Raw genomic sequence first — 27,494 nt, forward strand, 5'->3', positions numbered from 1 at the left:
AACTACTGGGATCAACTTACAAAATCAGGAAGCTCTTACTATACAGGAACACCCCTTTGTTCCCCAGTCTCAATAAATATTGAACATTAGAAGTTTCACAATTCAATAATACTTTGATCTTGTCCAGTTTGGTCATATTGTCACACGGTGCCTCAGTGACAGGAGCCCAAGTACTACAACTTGGTAAACAGAGTATGACCTGGTTGTGCACCATGAGATTTTTTTGGATCAGACATCTGGTAGAGCAGAAGGTCAAGCTGCAGGTTATGTAGCCACATAAAACAGGAAATGGACAGGATATGACTTACAAGGCACATTTGGTAGATGATAAGTGGCCAGGGTCATGAATGCCAAAGCACGTGGACCCTAAAACATCTATTTTGGCAAACACTGCATGAGTGTCAGATATCATAGAGACTACATGTTGAACTGGCTTGCCTGGTTACACTAAACTCAGCTACATTGGAATAAATAGGGTTGGTTTAGGGTAATAGGGGAGCATTAATCCTGTTGCAGGTGGATATTTGTACAGTTATGAGGCCGTATGTAGTGTGTGTTGCCCTGCAGTGTGGGAATAAGCATGTCAGAGTTTCAAAACCCAAGGTGGCGGGTGGCTCGGATTAGATTACTGTAAGCTAAAACAGCTCAGACTAACAAGATAGATTGCTGGAAAAGGACTGGCCCTCACGCCGGATTAGAACCCCATAGGCCAAGTTCACAAACCTCAATGGATGCTTTTAGCCATTGAACTGCACGTGCCATGATCACCTGTTAGCAGAAGGTCTTCATATCTCTCTGACAAGCAACTACAGTGCAATAACGTCTCACAACATCTCACTTATGGTGGATCCAAGAAACCACACGTCAATAAAGATTTTGTGCTTTATCTCATGTTATGTCTATAAACAGTCCTGCTCCTCATATACAAAGGTGTGCAAACATTTATTAATGGACATAATTGCTACCTTACAGATTAATCTTTATCTCTGTCTGACTCTGAGGGCTCCCCCTGTGAGTCAGACAGACCTGTGGCGTCCCCTTCTTTGTAATATGCCTTAGATAATGATCACATGTCATCATTATCATCATTATTGACCAAAAGTGCTTCAGATTTATTGAATTCTGATTAGGCTATACAGTAAGTACCAGTGTCATGTCTCAAACATTCAATCACACATTCACATTCACCAGCAACAGAAATTCAATAGTGATTGAATCACTGTTGCTGGTTAGGTAATGTGGTTACAGGCTGAGGGACATGTGCCAACTGTCTGTGCCCTAGTTGAGCGTGTCAGGTCACTTTGGTTGGATCGATTCCATTCCAGTCTAGTCAGTTCAGCTGCAGCCCGTTTGATTTTGCCCCTCCTAATTTTAGTCACAGGTCAATAGCTTGTCTTTGCTTTACAGGGCCTAACCAAACTGTTTTTTCAGAAACAAAACAGCTATTTTTTCTAATATGAGGCAGACAGCTGGCAACGACTGGAGATAATCTCTCAACCTTGTGAATAGCTCAATTATCATGATGTCAACTGCTGAACTGGGTGTCTTAACTGTAAGTAAGGGGGGTCTAGACTCTGTTTCACATGGCTGCACACTTAAGTATGATGTTGATGTTACTTTAAAGTATGTCAAAGTCTTAGTTCTCTAATGGCCTTAATAAGGATGAGCCTTTTTTCTAAGAATCATGGCATGGTGTCTGTAGCAAGCAGCCTCCTAAGCTGGCATTTCTGCAGGCATAAATCCAGAAGGCTCTGCTCTCTAATAACATGTTGAATCAAATATATTTATAAATGTAAAGTGGTAATCCTCATCATGGCAACTATCAGTACTCCGAACCTGAATGCAGCTCTAGTGTTTGAGTGTAGCTTGGCTGTGCTGAGCTGATTTGAGCTGGACCAGACTGGGATGACTGGGTTGAACCAGTCTGGTTTCTGCTGCGCGAGTTATGCTGTCTGTGCAGGGTTTTTGTTCCAGCCGTACAGGCACCCACTGTAATTAACTCCCCTGGATCACTCTGCATGCTCACTCACACAGACAAAAAGTGATAAAGAGAGAGAGAGATGGAGGGAGGGTAAGGGAGGGAGAGAGGGAGGGAGGGAGGGAGGGTGACAGTCAGACACATACAGTGGCATATGTTGACACAGACAAACAGAGAGCAACAGCTTGAACACAGAAACGTACTACATGTAGAAGACACATACGCATCCATGCAAAGTTACGGATGCTACAACTGAAGTTGTAGCGAGGGAGATATATAGCTCTGCCCTTTTAGGTGTGGAATACTCAGAAAGGCAGATGAAAGAAGAGAGACGGTGTCCACACTGTGAACTTATATCCCCTGGCTTCCCTCTCTTTGTGGACACGGGAGGAGAGGAGCTAGGTACTCCCATGCTCCATCTCACAGTACAGTAGAGAGGGCATCACATGATGCATTTGCTAGTCATGTACAGACTGTTTAATGCTCCTGTCCCATTCAATGCCGTCAAATTGTGACGGCACTGAATGCCTCTGTGGCTCTTGTTTTAATATAATTTAAATTATGTGTGAAGAACTGAGTCAACTTAATAAATCAAATTTATATATCAAGAATATTTGCTTCCAACTCCAGCAGGACACATTAATCCTTGCACCAAGTCTATCATCATTAACACCGTAAGCCGATCATAACTAACCATTATTATTCTAATCACTACAATCCATTCTAATGCCACTTTACATTGAAACTGTGTATAAGCTTTGGTCAAGTGGAGTAAACAAGACCAATCACGTGACCTAAATGTCTAGAATGTTGCAATGAATGCGGCACTGGATCCATCTATAGGCGTGTGACCAGGCCACTGTGTACTGTCTGTGTGTATATGCTTGTGTGTGTGTGTGTCTCCCTGTATGTGGTAAGTTAGCATTAGCTACATGACTGCTCTTTGGGAGGGATGCCATGGTAATCCTCTGTTTGGCTCCCCGGCTGCCCCGCTGTCTCTCTCTCAGACTCGCCATCATGTCCTGTGTCTCTCTCTTCTTTCTCACACTCAGCCTTTTCTCCTTCTCCCCGCTGTTGCTCTGTGAGTCACAATCTCAGCCTGATTTTCTCTAAAAGGCTCTCTTCCTATCTGTTTATGTATGAAATCTAATTAAGCTGTAAAATATGCATCGACTCGTTCTAATTGTCTCAGTAATTTCCAACTAATGTGGCTGGTAATGTCCTTATGTTTCTAAACAAATAAACAATAAAAAACAGTTTTTCTCCCTGAGATTTACTTTGACCCAGTGCGTTTGTGAACACCAAATTGGATATCACAGATTGAATATGTGTGCGCAAATCAGCTTAAGCCTACTGTCTTTTCATTTTCAAAAAAAATGCTGCTTTACCAGCTCGGATTTGCTCGCACTCCTGAGGCAAGGCAAACTACAGCACCTGGCCTTTGATGGTGTCATGAAAGAATGCTGTTTGCTGGCAAAATATATGAATGATAAACAGGTGAAAGAGGGTACCCTTGCTAGCAGAAAATACCTCTTAGAAAAGGACCACATTATTTATTTAAGTAAGCTTAAACAGGAGCTGTAGCAGTATGATATACAAAGCAGCAGAGCCCACATACTGAAGATGATTCACCAAGTGTAAGAATAAAAAAGGTGATGGGTGTATGCCTGCTGCTTGTTAGTCCATCAGACAGGGCCTGATCTCAAGGATTACTCAAGGCTCTTGTTTTGGAATTAGCTCCAAACCAAACACATGACTGACTTTTCTCACACAAAGCCAGCAGTCAAATCAGATGGCTTACCATAACACTGCTCTCTATTGTGGGGCCAAGAGTCAGAGGGATGCATTTCTTCTCTCCTCCACAAGTCTGTCTCCCACAACATGTTCAATGCACACTATCTAACAATGTTTCACATTACTACCCAGAATGATGAATCCGGCTGTCTGTTGTATGTAAAGACTTTGTCAGTGGTCTTAGACATTTATCACGTATAATTATTTTCCTCCCACTGCCATGTCAACGCATGACAAAGAGTGCCTTACAGTAATGTTTGCTGTTGTTACATCTACATTTGCTACAGTGTTCCTATTTGCTCTGTGCTGACAAAATGCATCCCATTCAGACATTCAGAGCTCCCCCTTTCACGTGACTATTTCCATTTCATACCTCATTACATTACACAATAGACAAGAGTAGGCTGTGACATGCACTGTAGCCTCGGCTCTACCCGGGTGCATGTTAAAATAAGCCTAATTAGGATTAACAATATGATTAATGATAATTCTCATTTTAAAACTTGTGCTGCACGTTGTATGCTTTATTAGTGAAGTAATAAGCAATTTACATAAAGTAACAAGGCAGAATGAACATAAACCGTCTAGACGTATCAAGATGTTCTTTTTTAAGAGCTGTGAAGGGTCTCTTGTCTGATTTAAAACACTACCTCTTGTTAATGCAATCCCTAAAATTAATACTTTCCTTGAGTGTCATTTGTATTATTCGGGCTGAATGAAAATCCTGTTTCTGATATGATACTCCATCACAACAGAAAGAAACGCAGATAGCCCATGATTCTATTATTCATAACAGTCCTAGAAAAAGCAAAGCCTCCAATCTCACTTTGTGCTGTCATTCATCTACAAGCGATGCTCCTCCTTTTCACCCCAGTCTCCACTCAACTGCAGCCTCACAGTATGAATAGCAAACAGACAACGTGCTGAGATTACCAGATTTCAGGAAGATGAGCTCCTGGGACACATCTAATACAATTCACTTCAAAAGAATAACACTGCTGGAAAAACTCTCCAAAGCACACTAATTGGAAATATCATTTATTGATATAAGGTAGCTCCATTTCCCTCATTCTGGATTTTGCAATGGCATTGTAGATTGTTGATTTATTTTATCTTGCACCGAATTGTACCAGAGAATGCAGAATTTATAATTATGGTTGAATATTTGGTGTGAAAATGAAAAAGAACAGGTTCTTACCTGAAGTTCACACCAAGCCACCTCCACCCACGTCTCTGTGTCCAGGCCTTTATAGACAGTCTTGAAGGCTCCTCTGCCCAGTTCAATGTCAAACTTGAGGAACCTGCCCCCAGGAGAGGTGGCCACAGCCTTCATCTCTGCCTCTTCTTCCTGCTCGCGGTCCCTCTCCTTCCCCCTCTGGGTGGTTGTGGAGGAAGGTGCATCCTTGCCAGGCTCCTGGCTGGAGCTGGGGCAGGATGGATCATGGCCCAAGGCAGCACAAGATGAAGCAACCCCTTGCTGCTGGGTACTGCTGGTGAAGACTGAGTCTGAGGAGCGCAGCTCCAGGTGGGGGGCACTGTGGGGCGCCTCTGGCGGCACAGCCACGTCATCGTCCTCCTCACAAATCTCCACACTCTTCCTGAAGAAGCGTTTCTCCCTCCTGAGTCGTTTCTGGCCAGTGTCGACTGGTAAGGAGGGCGTGGAGAATGAAATCGGTCTGCCTAGGTTGTCCTCACCCGCCTGGCTTGTTTCCCCTCCGCCTCCCCCCCGGATTCCTCCATCCTCTCCTCCTGTTGCTTTTCTCTCCTGAGTCTGGGAGGAGGGGAAGTCCGAGGGGGTGCTGTGTGTCCTCTCCCTCTGTGGGTCAGCCCTGCCCTCCTGCTCCGTGTCCTCCTCCCTCTGTCCATCAGGTTTTTCCGAGGAGTCCTCGGTGCCAGTTGGCTCACCTGGATCAGTAGCCATGGGGAATGGCCTTTCCCACTCCTCCTTGACCTCCTCCTCCTCCGCCTCCTCCTCCAAACCTTTGCTCCTCTGTCAGTCCCCGTCTCTCACTCTTTCTGTGGTCACCCACTCACCTCTTCTAGTCTATCAGACTGTTTGTCCAGTGCAGCAGGTGACTGAAGGCCGTCCTGGATCAAATCCTCTCTCACTTTTCTTCCACTCTCTCCTTGTCTCTTTTTATTAGATGCTTTACAGTAGCACAGGTGGGTGAGACCACAGCAGTTATTAATATTTCCTGTCCTCACACTTTTTCTACATTTTCTTTAGGGCCCACTGGTTGCAGTCCTAATCAAAATAAAGCACACGTCTCCAAGCTCTTGCAAGCACACACTACACCAGGAGGTTTTTTTTAAGTCTGTTGGGAAAGCTTCAGTGTTTTTCTTTCAAACTGTTGTGAGAATATCTTCAAGTAAACCCTGCAAGGGAAAAACAAAATATTGCATTAACATTTAGAAAGTCAAGAGAGAAAATTATTATTATGCCAAATTTAACTCTCTGAAGAAGAATGTAGCAACAAAATGGAACAAGTAGCCTTGGAGACAGTCCTCACAGTAAGTAAGGAAATGGACTGTCCGTATCCCAACAAGTTTGTATCTTTTAGGATTGGATAAGAAGAGCTGTAACTGATTCAACAGCTCTTTCTCCTAACGCCAGCCACTACTTATTCTTCTACGTCTCCTTCATTGAGAGACATGTGGGTACCATATATGGTTTCTCGCCTGATAAAAGGTTAAAGGAAAATGAAATCAGATAAAGGACAGATAAAGTTAGTAAATGGCCTTTTTTCACAGCAGAATGTAGGCTAATTAATTGGACGGCGTTACTTCAAACTCAGTAGTGAACTCTGGCAGCCAAACCCATATATATGGTTAGACTATCCTTAACCCCATATAGGAATGGAGTGGCCACTTAATCTACTAAACGTGTCATGGGATCAAAACCTTTAAGTCCTCAAAGAATATCAAGCTAGCCTGGTCAAGAATCACACATGTTTTCATCAATCATCAAGTGCACCTTTATCAGCGTCTAGTGACTTAAATGTGTGTTCAAAGGCTCCATTAGTCAACAGAAAACTGCAGCCAGGAGTACGTGATCCCAACCATTAAATATAGATGATGAAATATGGGCCGGTGGAGTGTAAATAATTCATACGCAGAGAGATTGTCGAACTATGCAAGAGTGAGTACAACACATATGCAACAAAGGGCTCATGAATACACAACTATGATTGTGATTATCATCAGCTGATAGTATTATTCAGTGCGTAGCCAGTCAACCATTCAGGCAGGGTAATAATACACAGTTTTAAATTGGCCCTTAGTATTATCCTCTGCCAGCAGAAGGTGAAACTGAACACAGCAGGTTTCCTCTGACATGTCAATATCCCTGCAATGGTGTAACTCATTCACAGTTTGGGTTCCTCTGTGGACACTGGTGGGCCTTTTACTCGTGACATCTATATCTTCACTTCTTCTCATTCACTCTCCATCTGTCCCTGGGTATTATATCTCCTCCACCTTCTGACAGCCAATGATTTCAGTAACTGCACCAGAGCTGATTCATTAAAACACCAGCCAGCCTGAAGTCAATCTGGAGCCAGGGCTGGGCTACCAATTACGGATGAAATGAACGCCAACGTCACCGCTTATGCTAAACTTACAGGAAGAGAGCATGCTAATGCATACCCACAATAAATGCTGCACTGAAGGAATGTGGCTGTCCGGTGAGAGTAATGGTGCAGTAAATGAAAGTTAGAAGTGCAGCCCAGGTCAGGTTATTAACTCACTTTGCATATTAGTTTACATCTCAGCACATATTACTTTACAACTGAACACGTGGGCCACTGTACGCACCCCCGTCTAGGGTTACGGCACTTTTAGGTATGAAGCTATCCACAAGGACCACACATGTTGGATAGAGTCTATGTTGCCCCCCCCCCCCCCCCCCCCTGCTCTGTCAGACAGGCTCAGTCATAGCAGCAAGTCTACATGTTTTCTTTAATTTTAATGAGGGGAACCCACCGTGACCACTGAGGGGCTCGTTGAGTGCGTCACAGCAGCCATTATCTCTTTTATAACGTGGTCATTAACACTCACATCAAGCCTGTTGTCTCTGGTCTCAAAGCAGACGGGCAATGCTAGTAGCTGTCAGAAAAATTAAGAACACAATAGGCTGATATATTAGACCAACTGCTAAAAGGATCCTGGAGATCAAGGACAAGTTCCAGTTCAGCAACATTCCCCAGACATAGACACAAGTCTGACAGACACAACTGTAATTAGCCCTTAGCCTCCCAAAACCACAACGCAACCATACATACATAAAAAAACAAAACAAATTGGAGCGTCTGTCTTTAGCTAATCCAGTGACACATACCTGAAATGTCAAGGTACTTTTTAGTTATCATGTTAAACCCTGTTAATCAGATATTGCCACAGAGCAGTCCTGCCAATAGCCCTGATACTGTATAACATATTTTGTTGATCAATTAGCCACCAATTATAAATATCTTTATAATTTCCTATCAACTACACATCGCAGTACTTCAATGAATCAAAGTAAGAGAGAACAAATGACTTATCAAAGACTTCATGCACTGTGATATAACTTGAGAAACTGTATTACATAGTGTAGTGTACAAAGAAACTAAAAAAGGTAAAGGCTAACCGGATGTGAGGAACATATGGGGGCGGGGGGGCAACAGGCGATAAAGAGAGGGAAGTTGCCCTTTAAACAGGAGCTTATTCGCCTATGTCCCCAGGGCAAGGAGTTCCCATGAAAGCCACATACCGGACAGAGTTATCACAGTACATCAAACACGTTCAACCCCATCACTGTCTCTCACACCCGCCCAGTCTCCTCTTCCAAACACACACACACACACACACACACACACATATACACAGAAACAAATATAAGACACACACCAGCAAGCTAGAACAAACTTTGTGTTTAAGTCTTTCTTTTACTCTCTGTCAAACTCTTTCTATCTTTTACACAGAGACAAAAACACACACATCATAAACAAACCCTCTCTCGCACCCAAACTGCATGTACCACATGCACCCTTTCAATGAAAGAATGCTGAGAGGAATTTCCTGACACCAGCCAAATTACCAAGCAACTGCCCATGTGGGCAAAAGTGGTAAACCAAAAGTTGAAGATAACAAAATCAAAGCTGCAGCTGGAACGGTGACAACTCTCTACGGCGTCAGAACAACTACAGCAGAGTAGCGTGCATCAAGTTCACATGTCAGGATCATTGTCTGTTATTTTTTCTGAGTACATGAGAACCGAACATCTGACGCGATGCACTGTGCCTGCCCTCCAGGCTTCTGTGAGGCTCTTGCATGGGTGGAACACCTGCAGCTGCCTAATCATTTCTGAAAAGTGCAGTGAAAATCAACGTGACACCTTCGCTTCATGACTGCCAAAGATATGATTTCTATTCTATTCTTTTGTTGTTGCTATGACTTTTTATTTGCGCTCAAAGTTTTAGGCTTCTCTGTTTGCACAAAGTCAAACAAAAGTCTCATATCTCCCACACAAACTATAACTTTAAACACAACATATATACACTGCAATCCTCTCTGCCCCCTGCACCTTTTCATCCCTTACTTCATGGGGATGCACACATTAATCCCCTGGAACCAAACTGCCGCTGAAAAATTAGGCAGGCAGACAAAGGAAGGGCCAGAGGACTCTGTGTATGTGTGTGCGCACAGACATTGCGATTGAGGGGGACGTGTAGATGAAAAGAGTGAATAAAAAGTGGCGAGGGGGACAGGAAGGGATTGTAGTTGGTGGGAGCAGGCGGACAGCAGAGTTTCAAACAGCGAGCGAGGGAAGGAGAGATGAAGCGAGGGGGGCCGGCTAGTAGAAGGGGTGGGAAAAATGTGTGTGTGAAAGAGAACAAGAGAGAGATAAAGAGGAGGGGGGGTGGCACAGACAAAAAAGGGGGCTGGGGGGGATTTTGCCTGATAAAATATGTGCCAATGTTTGTGTGAATGAAAGCAGTGACTATAGCTAAATTTTTGCCCAAACAAAAGGAGCGTAGAGAAGAGGAGAGGAGAGGAGAGGAGAGGAGAAGAGGAGGAGGAATGCTTTTAGTGGTTGGAAAAAAGGTTGAAAACATGAGGTGATTACATTAGCATAGGAATAGTTTCCGTTGGTATGTCCAGTGTCACAGCGAGACTGGGTGCAGAGGGCCCGAGGGAGCGTAGGGTGCAGGACTGCTTTGCTGTAAACCTGTCAGTCTGCTTTTGCTGCACTCTCAAGTTAGTCAACTGTAATATGACAGTCAACCATTGGTTGGACAAAAAATAAAGCAATATGAAGGTGTTCCCCTGGGCATCATGATTGTGACGGACATTTCCAGTATTATCTCTGCCAGGTGGGAGCCCGAAGGGGATCGTGTGTTCAGCTAATCGGCTAATCTCTACTCTGCTATTGATCCCATCAGTCTGATATTTGTGTGAACATTTATGACTGTATGCACAAAGATCTCTTGTGGTTGAGCTTTGTTTTATACCATCATTGACTGGTGACCAGTAGGGGCCTCATATGATGAACAACCGCTACAAAATCCTACTCAAACCTTTGTAGGAAACTTGACTAGCCTCCAACTGGTTGATGGTTGCGCCTATGATAACCTTCATCAGACACCTTGATAATGAACCTGCATACAAGCTGGACATACAGCCTGCCCTGTTCCCCACCACATGCCCTCCAGTGATGCTCGGATCACAGTTGTACGCACTGGCACAGGGCAGGCAGGATCATAAAAATTAACATTATAAATAATAGCAGATGGAGAGAGGATAATTGATTGTTCGTTTTCTTTGGCAACCCCAACGCGCCTCTAGTTGATGATCTGGAAAATAATGCACGAGGCACAGCAGTGTAATTTAATTATTCAAATCTTCCGACACGGCATCAGGGTCAGTCAAGAATTAACGTTAATTAATGTTCTTTACACATCCAAAAGGTCGTATACACAGTCCAGGTTCATACAGTGATATTGCTCAGAGTTTCCTTTTGTTCTGGAAAGTTTATAACTACGATTTTTAGTTTTGCTGTTTGTATGTCTCATGACATTTGCTGCAGTGACATTAAAAGAATGTTTAAAAATAAAGTATTCAGCCTCACACATCAGTACAACACACAAGAAGAAAATATTGTTTTGGAAACCTTGCACTGCTTGACGTAATTTAAAAGACAATACAGCCTAAAGGGACCTGTAGAGGTGGAGTGAAATGCCCCAAGCGGGTCTCTTAATCAGAGAACATAATTTGTTCAGGCAGATGGTGGATTGATACACGCACATTTGGATGATGTCAGAGCCGATCCACGCAGACACACCTGGTGGAGATCTGCATCTACTGACTGCTTCTTCTAATTTTCTACTATTTTTGTGAGTGAGTTCACTCACTACACTTTGACCAATTTCAGAGCAAGTCCAGTTTTTTTATCTTCATTTTAAACTAATGAGCATATAACATATCTTCACAGGTATGATTCCGGTGTAATGTTATCAGAGTACAAGTTTATTATCAGCAAGTATGCATGTGCTGCAATCTTTCAACAATGTCCTTTCATCATCTGCCAGCTACAACAGTTTGCATATTATCCCTTTGTGGATTATTAGACTGGGTGAGCTTTGTTATACCAGGCAGGGAGTCAGGAATGAGTGGAAAGGTTCAGCAGATATACTTGGCTAGAAATTAAGAAATGAGATAAATTTGAAAAACAAAATGGTGTTGAACTGAGTTGATTAAGTAATGAAATACCTCTCAGTCCAGTACATCAAATTCAACCCAATAGCTGCCTGTAATAACATTTTTTTCATACATGATTAAGCAACACTTAAATTAAATCTGTCTTTTCCCAATTTCCACTGAGATTTAAGGAGGAGATGGAGGCTGAGACAGAGGTAGGGCTGTGAGCTGTTGGCTAAAATTCAAATGGGCTCCGTGTCAAGCAGCAACTATTCTCAGGATCACAGGTCTACATCTGAACTCTGCAGCTGAGCTGTTGACCACAATGGCAGGTAAAAACAGAGACTATGTTTGTTCAGCGAGGCAGAGGAACAGGCAAGACTGCTGTCATAAAGTCAAACCAGGGTACATCGCTGTAAGTGGCAGGTATAAACCTTCAAAGAGCTGACTTTATCGCACTGAGAAACAGGAGGCGAGATGACTGATGGTTTAATAACCAAAGCCTGGAAAACATAATTCATTTAAAAGCAGCAAGAAAAGATAATTTCATTAAAATAACTCAGACTACTTCTGCTCAATGACTGGACGAGCTGGTTCCGCACATGTTGCTTCCATGTGTATCTTCCTTTTAGGTGTTTTTTGGATATCTGATAAAAGAAAATGTAAAAAATCAAATGCTGGCCACTCGAATCAAACACAATGATTGTTCTCTTCCCATTAGGGGGAACTCAAGGCTGAAAACACAACAAGGACTTTTGTCCAATCCAGGTCAAGCATGGGAGAGCCGAGTGTAGGTAGCACACACAGAGTACTGTTCGCTGAGACACAGACAGAGAGAATATGTGTTATCTAACCCCCTTTTTTGTTCTCTTTCATTGCCCTCAGTGAGCAGACCCATCCCATACCAAAGGATTGCTCTAATCCAGGTGAGAGAAAGACTCCTTAAACAGCCAATGATGAATCAGGATTACACGTTACTAAAGTAGCTCACTACTCCTGGAGCTCATATCAACAACTGCAAATGGTGTCTGAACTTTTATGGATGACGGAGTGCTCGGAGATCAGCAAAGTGTTGATTTCAGTAGTTTAGCAGCTGTCAGCCATTTTTTTTGGAGAGGAAGCATCCTCCCTAATGTCAATACAGGAGTTGAGAAGGGAATTGCTTGATGTTATACATAATTCATGGATAAAATATATATGTATGTAGCTTTTTTTTTTTCTTTTTTTTTTTATTGTGAAAATTTCTCAGAGCAAATAACCCATGATGTCGTGCAACAGCCACAGGCTGTGAAGCAAAATGCAATTTAATGTATGTTATTTATAGGCTACAGCATACAGACGATGGCTGGATGTGCAGGGCAGCATGAAGTGCAGCTATTGGCTAGCCGGTAGCTCAGCTGACTTTAGAAACGCCATGCAAACGGTGAAAGACACTAACACAGGGCAAGAGCATAGTGACTGAGACGACTGACACCACCACAAATCAACATCACAAAAGCCTTTAATAGCTCCAGCATAGGCTAATCAATCAAATCATGGGCCAAACAGTTGTTGTCTGAGGGCCTGTCAGCTAGTCTGCACTTGACTTAAGTGTATTTGCACAGCATATTTTATTTCAGCATAATAAGCGGCAATAGGAGCGTGTAAATACATGATAGGCGTTATAGCAGTGTTTAAAGAGACTGAATAAAAGATAATGTCTCACTGAGGAGCACGGTGTTGTAAATTACTATCTGCATTGTAATTGAAAATAACAACAAACATCACTCACCCAAACGCAGCATCGTAGCTCGTCGGTCCAGCGATATTTCTTTTTTTTTTTTCTTCTTTTAAAAAACGAGCTGTTTATCGCAAATACCTGTTTTTTATTTTATTTTTTATTATTATATTATTATTCCTTTATATATATAAATAAACACGAGATTTACATTGCTGCTTACAAAATTATTTTACACCCACTGAAAAAATACATTTACCAAAAAAAAGAAAATTATAATAATAAAAAAAAAATCGCCCTTCTTCTCCTTTCTGTATATTTTTATACGCTTTGCTTGTCGCGGTGTTGTCAGCTTGAAAATCCCCACCGGAGTCGTCGAGCTTCGGTCTCTGTGCGTGTGTGTGTGTGTGTGAGAGAGAGAGAAAGAGATAGAGACGGGCAGGAAAAAAGCACTTGGTGTACGTGTTCCAATTCAGACGATGTTTGTCGGTTTACAGATTTTCCCACTCGCTCCTCGGTTTCCTCGCTCCAAGTTGTACGGCTGACCATTCATGTGAACCCGAATAATAACATCAGGAACTTATGTACATAATTTACAACGCACGACTCCAACGGCCTTCAGCAGGTTCTCGTGTGTGCTGTGCGCGCGTCTGCCTGCCCGTTCTCACTCGCCACGGGGCTCATCATCATCCTAAAGGACGAGCGCGAGCCGGCAGGTAGCAGACTCCCGCCACGAGAGGGCAGCGCAGACACACGCTTATACTGACGGGACCGTGGTGCTGCAGTCAAGTGCTCCTCGTAAAGTTCAGTTGCAGCCCTCTAAACCCTTGTTGTTGTTTTGACATTAACGAGTCTGTTAAAGGATGTTGTGACACGTTTTATGGTTACTGCTCTTGTCTCACCCCCCCAAAAATGAACTGTACATATTTCATCTTCACCCTCTACACACTATTCAGATTCAGAAGTACAATGATTTTTCGATCCAGGTAAGTAATTATTTAATGTAATGATAAAATAAGAATTAACATATACTAAGCAAATTACTTAAATTGGACACAATTAGTGTAGTATTACCACACTATGAAAACGCATGTTCACAAATGAAAGTCCTCGTTCTTAGTCCTTACTGTATTTCATTTAATAAATATCTTTGTTCATATAAAGAAAATCTGGTTTATGTTACTTCTTTTTCCCATGGAGAGCAGGGTCGCAACAGTCCTGAATTCAATATCTAACTCAAATAAAAATGTAAAAGTACCAGCATCAAAGTTACTCATTATTCTAGAGCTAATTTGAACCCTTTTATATACTGCAGTTTATTCTGCACCATTTAGCATCATGACATTGCATTAGATTGTTTAAAGCAGTCATATTTTCTGTATGCACAATCTTCTGCAACCTTCTTCTGCAAATCTGCAACCACAGCTGGTAAACAAAAGGAAGTGAAGAGTAAAAAGTATGCTTATCTCTGAAATGTAGAGCAGTAGAAGTGTAAACCAGTATAAAATGGAAGCAGTGAAGGTCAGGTACCTCAAAATCGTACTGCAGTACAGCAGTTCAGTAACTGTACACAGTTCATTTCCATCTCTGGTGAGCGTGTGTGCGGATTAGACCATCTGTCTAATTAGAGCTTCTATTTGTATTCAGTGCTCATAAGGATCATAGAATTAAAGTTACCATGATTGGAATAAATAATGTGCATCTTATTTATTAAAAAGAAAAAGTAAAAATAGTAAGAAAAAATTAAAATAGGCCCTTATAATAGCACTAATTATGACAATGACTTCCAGTTACAAGTCATTATTACAATTACATCATTATTCTACCTCAATAATTGACTAGCTGCTCATTATTTCTACCTCTCCCTTTGAACACCACATAACCTCCAGGTCTTAAGAATACTAAACACATTTGAAAACAGATAACTGGAACACGATTTTTCTAACAACACGTGAAGGCCTCATAACACATGTCAATGGAACAATGAAATTGGTCGCGTTTATCATTATAACGTTACAGACTACTGATCCAACATGACTCTGACATGTAGCTGAATTCACCGTCAGACCTGAAATCTCCTTCAGTCAGCAGTGTTTATCTCCACCATGGCATATGCCTAAGGAAGCAAATGCCTTGAGCGCAATGAACTGACTAACCTCAGTAAGACTTTGACAGTTGTCGCCCTCTGGTGAATTTCTTTAAGTAGGCCAGTTCTCCGCTCAGGCTCAGGAAAAAATGAAAACAACAAAACAAAACATCAAAACACAAGACATATTTGGACATTTTTATTCATTAGAATCATTGTCACAATATAAAGACAGAGTGTGATGCTTTGTAGAAAAATCTTTACATTTAGATTTCAAACAAAGCAGCTAAATTGAATTCTAATTATAGATAGAAAATAATATTTTTTTATTTCTATAAGTTTCCTACATGTAAGGCTTGCAGGAAGCCCGGTGGATACACTCAACAACAACAACATACACAACCACGCATTTATGTTGAATCTTAAATAAAGCACTCAGTGAAAAGTTGTCTTCAGGCCTGAGAAAACATTAAAACCATGGATAGTGTTATGATTAATTCACACTATGAATCGGCTGTGTTTTCTAATAAAGTATTAAAAATAAATAGTTTTATCAAAGGAAAATGATCATGGCCAAATCTGACATGTAAACGTGTGGCAAGCAAAAACTGCAGTGCATCAAGTTCTAAGGAAACAATTGCAGCTAACACGAGGCATAACAATATCACAGGATGAAAATATATTAATGGATTCAAATATAAAATTTGTCCACAGATCTAGGGCTTAGGACATTTAAACTACCTCACATGTTTTTCCTATGCTGACATGGAAATGGTTTACCATTGTCTTAGTTAAAAACCAGTATGGTGTGTCTTTTTCCTGCTGAACATCAAATGATGCAGAAGTGCTTCATATTCCGTTCCAGATTACCGACACCCCACCGGCAGGGCTGCAGTTTGGGAATATATTTATTATCCTACAATGTCTTTGGAAGACCTTCTTCAGCTATGTTCATTCACTTGTCGCTCTTACACTTTGGTCATCAAACATTTGGCCTGTCGAGTTACCCTTAACCCAACATAAACATTTTTCTTGCTTCTAAAACATTCCGGTCAAAAAAAAAGTGGCTCACAAAGCTTTATGCACAAATCTAAACAGTCCTCTAACAGGTTCCAGCAATTTTAAACATATCACGTCCCGAGACAATCTTTGCAGTCAACTCGCACATCTGCCACGACAGAGAAAGTTAAATGTTTGTGGCCCAGATCTTGGTCCAGCAGTTCCTTTGCTTTCTAAGAGTCATCTGGATCGACCACTGTCGCTCCGGGTGTTCATGTAGTGTGCATTAGACAGTATCAGGCGTATTATCCTTCCAGGGGTGCGCGCAGAGGAATACAGCCATCCATCTCCAGAGACTCTGGCCAACCTTCATACTTGTTGCTGCTCTTACTGTTCTTCATTCGCTTATGGGAACAACCACAAAAAGGCAGAACTCATGTCAACATAACAGGCTCAGTAGCTGCTACATAATGAACGCTGTGCTGAACAGAAATTGAACGCAATTTAGTAATTCAATACAGCAGTGACTTTTCATTGGTAAGGTTACAAGACTCAAATTCTGGCTCTAAGCTCTATCTTTGAAATTGAGTTTGAGTTATTAACTGCGTTACCACACAAGTTAATGCAACTCTGAGCAATTTAAAAATTATTTAAAAATTCAGACGGTCTTTCTCACATCCGTTTACCCTGGCTGATTACATTCAAAGTCCTTATCCATGTTGTTGAAATGAGCTAAATCATACATAGCCTTGACAGTTTTGATGGTGTGCAATTGCCTATAATGACCACATTGTAGCCCAGTTTATGGCTGCAGGCTGCAGTGCTCTCACTCAGTGGTGGACCAAATTCCATTAGTTACTTTGCCACAGAAACATGGGAAAGGAAGTCCAGGTAAAGAAAATACTGAAGTTACCCTTTAACGATGCTGACTTTTAAAGACAGTGAGTCTTTTTGTGCGGCAGACTTGTAAAACTGTACAGGCTAAGCCAACTACATGTGTCATCTGGTAGGCATCACTACTCTCTCCACAGGATAACATCGCCTCAGCTGGCAAACAGAAATCTCACCATTCATCATGTGCAGTCAAATTTGCAGGGTTGATTTTAAATATTCAACATGGACATGAATTGGCATATTGAGTCTTACACATTAATTATCTACACTACACTAGCACAAATGTTTCGTAAATTGTACTTGTATCCTCTCCTTATTCTATACCACACCTCTGAATCGCCTGCATCATAATACGATTGTAGCTCTAAGTAACACGTCTTGATAACATTATCATCTAGTGAATCATTTTGTAATTTTACTGTATACGATGACACAAGGAGGATATATTGTTTTACTGCATCTGTGAACAGTTAATTGTAATGGTAACACACCTCCTCAAAGGGACTCTTATTCTCGATGCCCTTGGCTCCAACAAACACCCAGCTGTCTCTAAAGGCCAGCTCCTTCACTGCCGTGCTCCCAAGCTCCTCAAACAGTCGCCGGGACTCATCATTCATCCTGGATAGAGAAGGAGGTCAATATTTATTAACTGGGCTACATGTTCTTTCATGCAAGACGGCTAAATGCATGTTAACATTTCTCAGTAGTCTCCTTGTGGGCAACATCCCAACAACACTTTCCGGTTCCTCCCTGAGGTTTACTGCCCTGTTATGTTTGAAGCCATAAGGTCTTTGAGGGTGAGAGAAAGGGATTTATGGACATGCCCTCTTTGTTAGACCAAGAACTAAAAGTATTCCATCAGATTTAACTTAAATTCAGTGTAACTATCCAGAAGGGCAATTTATTTTCAAGTTATCAGTCTTGACTCACTTTCTTCAGTGACAATTGGAGCTTTTTTTACAGTGTTGAACTTCAAAGACATCTCTGCAAAATGCACATTGCTCTTTTTTTTTTTTCCAATACTTTGTTATTGTGACTCATCATTTTATTAACTCTATTAACACTGGCTGGTGGACATGCTCTAAGTTGTGACCAATTGTTTTCTGTTCTTTAATGCCATTTTTTCTTTATTATGTGTCAAATTTGAAGATGTTTGAATAAATTAAATTCTTATAATCGTGACATGTATGTTAAAATAGGTTGTAAAGGTGATAGCAGGAGACCTAATTAGCATGAGTTATTGCTGTTTACTTATCAAAAACACTATTCTCTTTAGCAGTGCCATGTGCCATTTATTTTATTCTACGAAAAATGTATACGATGTAATATCCTTGACCTTAAGCTGACAAATTATCTGTGAAATTTGCTATAATGTGTCTATGGGGGAAAAGAGAAGGGTGTTGGACTGGAACTGATAAAACATTATGTGCTCCTACTTTGTAGCTGCATCATCAAAGGAAGCCACGAACACGAGTGTTCCTTCATGGAGCGGCCGGAGAAACTTCAACAGGTCAGAAACATCTGAGGATGAACATCAGATAAACTATGAACTGTGGTTTATAGCTTGTTATAGCCAAGCCATATGTACCAGATGTGAATATGTACTATACAGTAGTGTCTGTTTTTTATTACCTCCTGCCCACATATCAAAGGTTTTCGTGGCCAAGAGCTCTCCTGTCACCCCTGGAGCAAAGAAACGTCAGTCAGACATTAAATTAACACAATTATCAGGAGCTTGAAATATTAATGCAACACAGTCAGTTCAAAAGGGGGAGGATGACCTTCTTACCATTGACTAAAGCTATGTTTAGTCCTCGGCCAACGTTGTTTTTCACACTGCTCACTAACCTATGAGTGAGCAGAAACAGAAAGCGTTGAAACACTAACTGCCACACATTTGGACATCACTTCCTTCCACATTAACATAAGTCTACACACTTGAGAAACAACAACAAAAAAAATATATGAAAAGGACCAAGACTACCAACAAAACTAAAGAAGGTGGAGGACAGACAGACTGAAAACATACTTGCATTCAGCTCACCACACAGACTCAGAGGTCTGGTTATGATAGCAATGAGGGAAAAAAAGAACAGTGTGAAACCAAACAAAAAAAACAGACAGCAAGCAGGGGAGACAGACATAGACATAGAGGAAAAGAGCTGGTATGCAATAAATCTCACATTTTGTCCTCCAGGCAGATTTTGGGCCCGATGACGTTGGCAGCACCAGACACCAGGCGGAAAGCCAAATGTTTTGGAGGACATGGAGCTGAAAGTCCACATTTATACCTTCGAGGACGGGGTTCTGCTTAAAAATATATACGAATGCAACATTGTCATGATGATACTTGACAGGATGAGTAGTCATAGAAATCAATCAACCAGTTTTATCGACTTACCAGGTGTTGGTTCCTCGCTTGCACCTGAAAAAAATGCACAATTTTAACACTCAAATGAATAAACCTTATCCGAATTTGCCTTTATTCATTTGGCTGCCCCTCCTCTCTAAAAATACAATCACTGTTTCCAAGGTGATGGTTATGCCCTCTAATTGCTTCAGTACAAAACCCAAAAATATTCAATACATTTATATAAAATCTACCCAAATCCTCACATTTTAGCGGCTAGAACCAGTCATTGTCAGATGAATTGCTCTGTCAATCAGTTAATAAATGAATTGTTGTAGATGAATTGCTCTGTCAATCAGTTAATAAATGAATTGTTGTAGAACTACTTTTCTTACCACTGAAGAAATATCGCACAGATGAACCACTCTCCCCACCAAATAAAGTGTTTGCCAAAAGCCAAGTGAGCCCGACCAACAGGAGCACAGCCACAGCTCTCAGGGGGCCTTGTCAGGACAAACAGGAAATGTCAAGGCAAGAAAAAAAAAAAACCATACATGCACGGGTTTGTTACCAGTCTAACAAGTTCACCCAGAAGGTAAAAAAAATAAAACATTGTTTAAACAAACCTGTTAATCTCATGATTCACCGTTTCATAGACCTGGGTAGAGACAAACAACAACAGTAAAGTAAAACAACAACAACAAAATAATGTTTTTAAAAAGTAGCTCCATTAGGATGCCTTAAAATTTATTGTCAAGTTTGAAAAATTTGGTTAAAAAAATAATATAACATTATAAAAATATATACTTATAAATAATAAATCAGAAAGGACAAGTACAGAATAAACAAGAAAAATAACAAATGCCATAAAATAATGGAGATTAAATGATATTTAATTGTTAAAAAAGAAAAATAGAACATTTAAATGTGGGGGAAAAAAAGACGTTTATCAGCCATGTAAACTCTTGAATAAATTAAAATCACATTAACAATTCATCCGGAGTTGGAGTTTCGTATGTCATCTTTAACGAAAAGCTTTCAATGCATTTCAGTGCTCATGTAAAGATGGCTCTGCAGACATGACGTTTGAGGGGATGACATGGAGCAAAACCATCGCAAAGACCAAGAAACCAAACAGAAATCCTTTGACAGCAGACTTAATCACTCATGTGGACGCTGATCTACAGATCTTACCTGCTGTGCCCACGCTTCAGGTGAGTGTCGCCGTTACTTGCCACCTTCTCTCAGTGGAAAAAAAAAAGAGCTTGTTGCTCCTGCAGGACTTTTGACTATTTCTTGCGCTGTTTCCTCATGGAGGCTCTCCTGGTATAAAGTAGCTTTCAACGAGGAAATATGCTGAAATAAGCTCAGTCGACTATTTACACGCGTCTTAATTCACCGAGAACATTTCTGTTTAGTTTCTGTCTGCCATCTGTCTTCCGGATGTGTTACCAACCCCAAAACCGCCCCTACTGAGTCTGCGCAGGGAGGATCACGTGACCAAACACTTATTTTAATATTTAACCTTTGGATTTTTTTAAAATAAATAAATAAATCACAAATTTCACTCATTAAATGTTCTTAATAAATGTACCACCCCAGAATTAAAAAAAATATATTACCATTAATAAAAATAAAAAAAATTGTAAAAAATATATTATATACTTCGCGCGAGCACAAGAACTCCTCCTCCTCGCGCACGCTGCTACTCCCTTCAACATCAAGATGGCTGCCCACAGTGCTGTGTTCTCGATATCTAAAATGATTAATCCTTTCTGGGGTGGACGCCTCGGAAACACGGTTAAAGTAAGACAACACGCTCCGCTGTGGTCACGTCGCTTGTGCTCGTTGTTGCGTGGCTCCATAGTGAAGTGTGTCATTTTATCTGAGCACAAGGTCATATGGTTAATGTAACACAGCTGAACTGACAGGCTCGTTTTCAGCAGTGCCAACATGCATTCAAGTTCAGCTAAACAACTTACAACCACTCCTATAATTCAATCCATTCACAAACCTCATCTGAACCGTCTGCCTTTATTTTTTTTGTTGTTGTTTTTCAGGTGTTTGGGACAACTCTGACAAGTCACAGAAATAAGACCATGCTTACTGTGAGTGAATCAGATCATCTCTGCTGGTTTAAATCTTGTTAAAAGGAGCAGATGCGGTTTGGTAAATATGTTGTAACACTGTATAAGGCTGTAACAGTACTGGTAATGCTATTAAAAAAAATCACGGCTACTCAACTAAATGTTTATTTCCAGGCTGTGGGTTCATCTTTGGAAGTGGCTGGGTATCTTATGTATCTGTTTTATTATAACCTGGGAATATCTTTATTTCTGCCCTCTTGTGGGAGGAGAGGTTATTATGCCTCTGTGTTTCCTACTGCCTGTGCATCTGTCAAACTGACCTGTCCTTCTTTCCTTGCTGTCTGTCTTCAACAACAGGGAGAAAACATAGTAAGTAGCTCACTCTGATATGGTTTATTAGATCACTGTGCATTACTTCACATACAGGAAAGAACATTACCTCTTCCATGTTAGGGCTGGGTGATGTAAAAAAAAGAATTTCTAATAATAATTAGAAGACCTAATGTTGACATTAGTATACATCACAGTACCTATAAGGTCATGGGATGTCACATGTCAGACATATAATGGATATTTCTGGCCTGATAATGCCATTGTGATTTTAGTTTAATAACACAATTATTCTTGATTTACAACATAAAATAAAACATCTATCTACAGTATGATGATATTCACATGATTAACAGTAGCAATATATTGCCCAGCCCTAAATAACACTATCAACTTTTACTGTGTAACTTTACCTTCACACACTTACTTCCCTTTTACTTTGAAGCACTGTACTTGTGATTTTGCATTTTCTATCAAATTACTGATTATTTGTGTTGTCAACAAATACCAAATGATTTCAAATGTTTTTGTGATGATTTCCTACCTTCCAGCATTTTTTTTTTATTTCACCATGGTATGAAAAATAACTTTAACATACCTGAAAATTGCCTGCAAAGACCAGTTAAGCAGAGTTAACGTTACTCCACATTATTTTTGTTCAATTGCAGTGTTATTCGAGTTGCTAGCAGAGGCCATTTTGAAATCTGTTTCAGTCTAAACTATCAAATTCACAATACCTTTTTAGGAAATCAATTTTTGTCCATTTTCTGGGTTTAGATTTTGGGATTGTGAACACATTTGGCAGCATAGTCAAAATCTGAATGTCAGAGCATCTTTTAAAGAACAGCAACTCAAAGTCTCAAGATGATTTTCTTATTGTCCTACCATTAACTTAAAGGTAGGTTGGAAATTAATCTAAAAACATATGGTATTGTATGACAACATATCAGTAACCATGTTTGTGTATATACTGTAGGTGACGCAGGTTAAAATTTGCAAAACCACCATAGCTTTCCTTTTAAAGTGCTGTATGTATGCCAATGTTACAGCCCCCTCCTGCAAAGTATGGAGGCAGACACACTGTGACCCTCATACCTGGTGATGGAATCGGTCCTGAGCTGCTTAATCATGTCAGAGAGGTTTTCAGGTTGGTTATACGTAGAATTTAATAAGTGTTGACTACAGACTGGTTAGGATTGCCTCAACATGTGGTTTTTATTCATGCTGTAGGTTTAGCTGTGTTCCAGTGGACTTTGAGGTGGTGCATGTCAACTCTGCTTTGGAGACTGAGGATGATATCAATAATGCTATCACTGCCATCCGCCGCAATGGAGTTGCCCTCAAAGGTAAGCAAGCCTGTTTTTTTCTTTGGCAGAAGCAGCGTGTGTAATATAAAAAGAGCTCAGCTGTGAGGAGCGTGTAGTTAATAATAAGACCAAAGTATAATTGTGACATTACTTTACTCTCCTGATAGGTAACATAGAAACCAAACATACCATGGCACCATCTGTCAAATCCAGAAATAATCTCCTCCGGTAAGAGTTTTAATGAAACATTTTGTTCCCTTGATAAAGACTCTCTTTCGTCAGCTGGCTTACATGTCTTCCTTAATTTGATCCTTTGTGTCTGGTGATGATAGATGACGAGTATTTTTTTCCTGACCTTTCTCTTCTCTCTTGTTCCATGTTTGTGTATCAAAAGCACAAGCTTAGACCTCTATGCCAATGTGATGCACTGCCAGTCCCTCCCTGGAGTCCAGACTCGCCACAAGAACATTGACATCATGATCATCAGGGAGAACACAGAGGGCGAGTACAGCAGTCTGGAGCACGAGGTCGGTCACACAGAACAGAGACACAATCAATACCATTGTTTGCTGAAGCACGTCTTTCTTTCTCCACAACTTGTTCTGCTTTGAAATGGGACTGAGGTGCTGTGCCTATTAAAAGCACAGCATGTATTTACTAAAACATTGATCTGATATAGTAGATCAGTGTTGATATTGACCTGACAGAACAGATTTCTTTGTTGACAACTTCATGAAATTATAACTACATTTTATAAACTTATAGAACTGTATAAATGTTGCACTTGTGGACACCTCTACTCACAGTTCTACTTAGTCTTTTACTTTTACTTATTTTTAAAAAGCTAAATAGTTGGCCGACGATAGTCACTAGGTTCTGAGATTGAATTTCGTTCTACCTCTTTTGTGCTCCACAACTACTCAGGCTATAAACGGAAACCATACTTATGATACCAAAATCTTGTCCCTTGCCAAAAGATTCTCTATTCATATGTAGATATCTATTTATAGTGGTTACTATTTTTCTGAACATAAATTACTTGAACCTTATTTATCCTCCATTAGTCATTTACCTCTCTGTCTTGCTTTAGAGTGTATCAGGGGTCGTGGAGAGTCTCAAGATCATCACCAGGAACAATTCACTCAGGATCGCTGACTACGCCTTCCAACTGGCCAGGGAGAAAGGTCGTCGAAGGGTCACTGCCGTACACAAGGCCAACATCATGTGAGTTGCACTGACGCAAACTTAACATATTTTTTTTTTCTATTTATGCAAGCCTGGTCTCTTGAGTCTTATGTAATGTGAGTTTATAAGTGCTGGAAATGTTTAGTGTGACCTTTTCTGTTCTAACAGGAAGCTCGGTGATGGCTTGTTCCTGCAATGTTGCAGAGAAGTTGCCTCTGGTTACCCAGACATCACATTTGACAGCATGATTGTGGACAACACCACCATGCAGGTGATTAAATTACATACGCCTTGAGTTTGAAAAAAAAAAAATGACACATGATTCACCTGCCACTCTGTTTGTTTGTGTTTTTAGCTGGTGTCCAAGCCCCAGCAGTTCGACGTGATGGTGATGCCCAATCTGTATGGAAACGTGGTGAGCAACGTGTGTGCAGGCCTGGTGGGAGGGCCTGGCCTTGTCCCTGGGGCTAATTATGGCCATGCCTACGCTGTCTTTGAAACGGTCAGTGTCCCTTCTGTTTTTGGAAGAAAGAAAAATACATGACTCATGTCTGTCAACAACTTGTTGACTCAGAGTTTTGTCTCTTTCTTGGTTTTTTCTACATCTCAGGCCACAAGGAACACAGGGAAGAGTATTGCGGACAGGAACATTGCCAATCCCACTGCCATGCTGCTGGCCAGCTGCATGATGCTGGATCATCTTAAGTAAGCTTTTTCATAGTAGAAAAACGTCACACGTTTCCATCTGTGATGTAATGCTGTGACTGCAGTATCCCAGTAATGTAAAATAATTATTTCTCCTATGTCTCCAGGCTTTATGATCACGCAAGTTCAATCCGAAATGCAATACTCACCACCATGAATGAAACCAGGGTAAGTATTCCTTCACTGATAATCCCGTCTTCTCACCTGTCTTGCTGCCATGAGGCTAACAGGGCCATTGTTGTGAGACAGGGGCTTAGAGGCCCTGATGGCAGGTCTGGCATGTATCCTAGTGGGCATCACAATACATCCACACAAAGCAGCATTGTGTCCTTTCAGCATCACAAAGCTCTTATGAAGTGCTACACTACACTGCTATAATGTTATCTAACTTTGCATTGTGTGGTTTTGGCATTAATAACGGCCCTTGACCACATTTAAAAACCTGATCTGCCTGTCGCTCAAGGCAACAGACTGGAAAAACATGAAGACTAATTTCACAGTTTTAAATGCTCATGTCATTTCGTGCTTTAACTTTTTAAATATTTGAGGTTGTGAGTATCCTTTTCTTTTTTGTCTTGCAGTTGCACACAGCTGATATTGGAGGTCAGGGCACCACATCAGAGGTGGTCCAGTCCATCATGAGGTTTATCCAGAGTAAAGGGCAGCTCACAACTGATTTATAAACACGCATGCTCCTTGGAGGTGCGAGTTTGAACAGGTGTCTATCTGTGACAGGTGTACAGTGTGAGAGAGCATGTCCATGCATGTCTGTTTCCATAGTGTCGGGTCTTATCACTGACATCAGAGTGGTTCCTTTTTTTTTTTTTGTTGTTGGCTTACTGACCAATTTACTCTGTACAAATGTTCTTTTATCCACGCCTTTTCATCCAACATTTCACATAATAATAATAATGACCTTTCCAAGACAGATTTTAAAAATGCTTTACCTTTTGTTAAAATTCCATTATCACCCTTCTGTGTTCTTGTGTCAGTCACCAAACACACGTTGGGGATGATAAATATCTGAAATATCCCATTACGGATGTGCATTGTCCACGCTGCATTCTTCAATGTGGATCATTTATTTATTTTCCAAATGTTACAGCCATGTCAATCAACCAAGATGTGCAATGTTCATTTAATGCCTTGACTTTTTTTTTTTTTGTCATACTGTAACTTTGATATTAAGTTGCCTGTAATATAATGTACTATGCTGTGTGCTCACATCAGATCAACTTTACGGTGTAAAAATGATTTAACTATTTCATATACACTGAATTATCAGAGGAGGTGTACATCATGTAACTGCTGCCAAAGCTGAACTATTCTATTATGCTGGTGCCATAATAATCTTTTCACCAAGTTTAGATCATGTTACAAATGTACTGTTGTCTTAAAGCCTAACCATGTAAGCGCTCTTCATTCCTGACGTAAAAGAAAGTTCTTCTGTCTGTGGAAAGGTAAATATACCGTATAACCAATATTATCAATAAAGAAATAACACCTTAAAGTGATCTTTTTGGACACAGGTTTGTATATGAAACATCTCTCAAATGCATTTAAATTGATTTTAAAACACTATATGCTCAGTTGACAGTTTGTTTTTAAGTGTACATAATGAACTGATGTTCAGTGTATTGTGTATTTAGCCTTTATAAAACTGGATGTTTTCATTGCTAAGATCACTTTAGATTTATCTGGATTCTTTAACTCGGCTTCAAAGAAATGCCTCATGCAAAGATCATTGCTCCAAATGAGAAAAAGCTCCCTGATCCTTCTGTTTGTCTTACAATTTCACGCTTCATCAACATCCTGTTTACAGATTTTGAAGGCAAGTTGCTGTTTGACTTTTCATCACTAGGTGGCAACAGCACTTTCAAGACTTGCCACTAAACTGTGACCTGGAGCAAATTGTGCACATGTGTACTCTGTTACATACACCTTCTGACAAGAATAAAAACGCACAATACATGACGTAATCGCTGGATCACAATATGTGCGTTTTATCCCTCCACTGACTGTGGTGTAACTGCACAAGACAAATAGGATGCAAGAATCTCTGACAGGCAGATTGTTTCAAACAGTTGGGAACATTTAAAATATTTCTAGGAATTGTGATTTCAAAGAATCAGTCTCTTGGCTTCAGTCGTTGTGTTTTTAAGACTAATGGGAAGGATTTGGGCTTCTGGCTCTCTCATTTAACACAAAGCCAGGCCATCTATTATGGTTTCACCTGATAGAACCAAACCATCTATTGCCGTTTCATCTAGATTTTCCGCTACTCTGACCACACAGTCATATTGAGAAAAAGTGTCCACTGCGAGCCAGCAGCGCAAGAGGGAGGAGCAAATCGACATTATAGAGGTACATCATTCAGCAGTGACC

General features: G+C 40.6%; 3 protein-coding genes across 13 annotated transcripts in view; 1 reads left to right on the top strand and 2 right to left on the bottom strand.

Moving 5' to 3' along the window:
- Positions 1–13,918, bottom strand: part of wnk3 (WNK lysine deficient protein kinase 3) — a 34,614-nt gene extending 20,696 nt beyond the window's left edge. For 5 of the 8 annotated variants that reach the window (XM_019259282.2, XM_019259284.2, XM_019259283.2 and 2 more), the window contains exons 1-2: positions 13,221–13,913; positions 4,971–6,148 (exon numbers count right to left, since the gene is read on the bottom strand). In XM_019259282.2, the coding sequence (XP_019114827.2) occupies positions 4,971–5,693 (723 nt within the window). In that variant the 5' untranslated portion in view covers positions 5,694–6,148; positions 13,221–13,913. Of the gene's footprint in view, positions 1–4,970; positions 6,149–13,220 lie in introns of all 8 variants that reach the window. The other 3 variants (XM_027288456.1, XM_019259287.2, XM_019259288.2) reach the window with 3 other exon arrangements.
- Positions 13,919–15,436: 1,518 nt separating this feature from the next.
- fam3a (FAM3 metabolism regulating signaling molecule A) lies at positions 15,437–20,985 on the bottom strand. 3 transcript variants are annotated; one of them, XM_027288866.1, is made up of 10 exons: positions 20,690–20,985; positions 20,122–20,153; positions 19,891–19,998; positions 19,547–19,570; positions 19,329–19,455; positions 18,935–18,993; positions 18,778–18,828; positions 18,582–18,666; positions 17,637–17,763; positions 15,437–16,646 (listed from the first exon to the last, which is right to left on the bottom strand). In XM_027288866.1, exons 2-10 carry the CDS (start codon positions 20,132–20,134, stop codon positions 16,557–16,559), a joined length of 684 nt encoding a protein of 227 aa, XP_027144667.1. In that variant the 5' UTR covers positions 20,135–20,153; positions 20,690–20,985; the 3' UTR covers positions 15,437–16,556. The 3 variants fall into 3 exon arrangements, with proteins under 3 accessions (XP_027144667.1, XP_027144666.1, XP_027144665.1); XM_027288865.1 differs by having other exon boundaries at positions 15,437–16,655; positions 19,329–19,452; positions 20,690–20,981; XM_027288864.1 differs by having other exon boundaries at positions 15,437–16,655; positions 20,690–20,981.
- Positions 20,986–21,170: 185 nt separating this feature from the next.
- On the top strand, positions 21,171–26,619 carry idh3g (isocitrate dehydrogenase (NAD(+)) 3 non-catalytic subunit gamma). 2 transcript variants are annotated; one of them, XM_010748050.3, is made up of 13 exons: positions 21,171–21,301; positions 21,556–21,603; positions 21,940–21,951; positions 22,962–23,059; positions 23,143–23,258; positions 23,387–23,447; positions 23,614–23,746; positions 24,310–24,443; positions 24,573–24,675; positions 24,760–24,906; positions 25,015–25,109; positions 25,217–25,277; positions 25,691–26,619. In XM_010748050.3, exons 1-13 carry the CDS (start codon positions 21,221–21,223, stop codon positions 25,790–25,792), a joined length of 1,191 nt encoding a protein of 396 aa, XP_010746352.1. In that variant the 5' UTR covers positions 21,171–21,220; the 3' UTR covers positions 25,793–26,619. The 2 variants fall into 2 exon arrangements, with proteins under 2 accessions (XP_010746352.1, XP_027144632.1); XM_027288831.1 differs by lacking the exon at positions 21,940–21,951.
- Positions 26,620–27,494: the final 875 nt, after the last annotated feature.

Source organism: Larimichthys crocea, chromosome XV (genome assembly GCF_000972845.2).
Source record: "Larimichthys crocea isolate SSNF chromosome XV, L_crocea_2.0, whole genome shotgun sequence".
Taxonomy (NCBI): Eukaryota; Metazoa; Chordata; class Actinopteri; family Sciaenidae; genus Larimichthys; species Larimichthys crocea.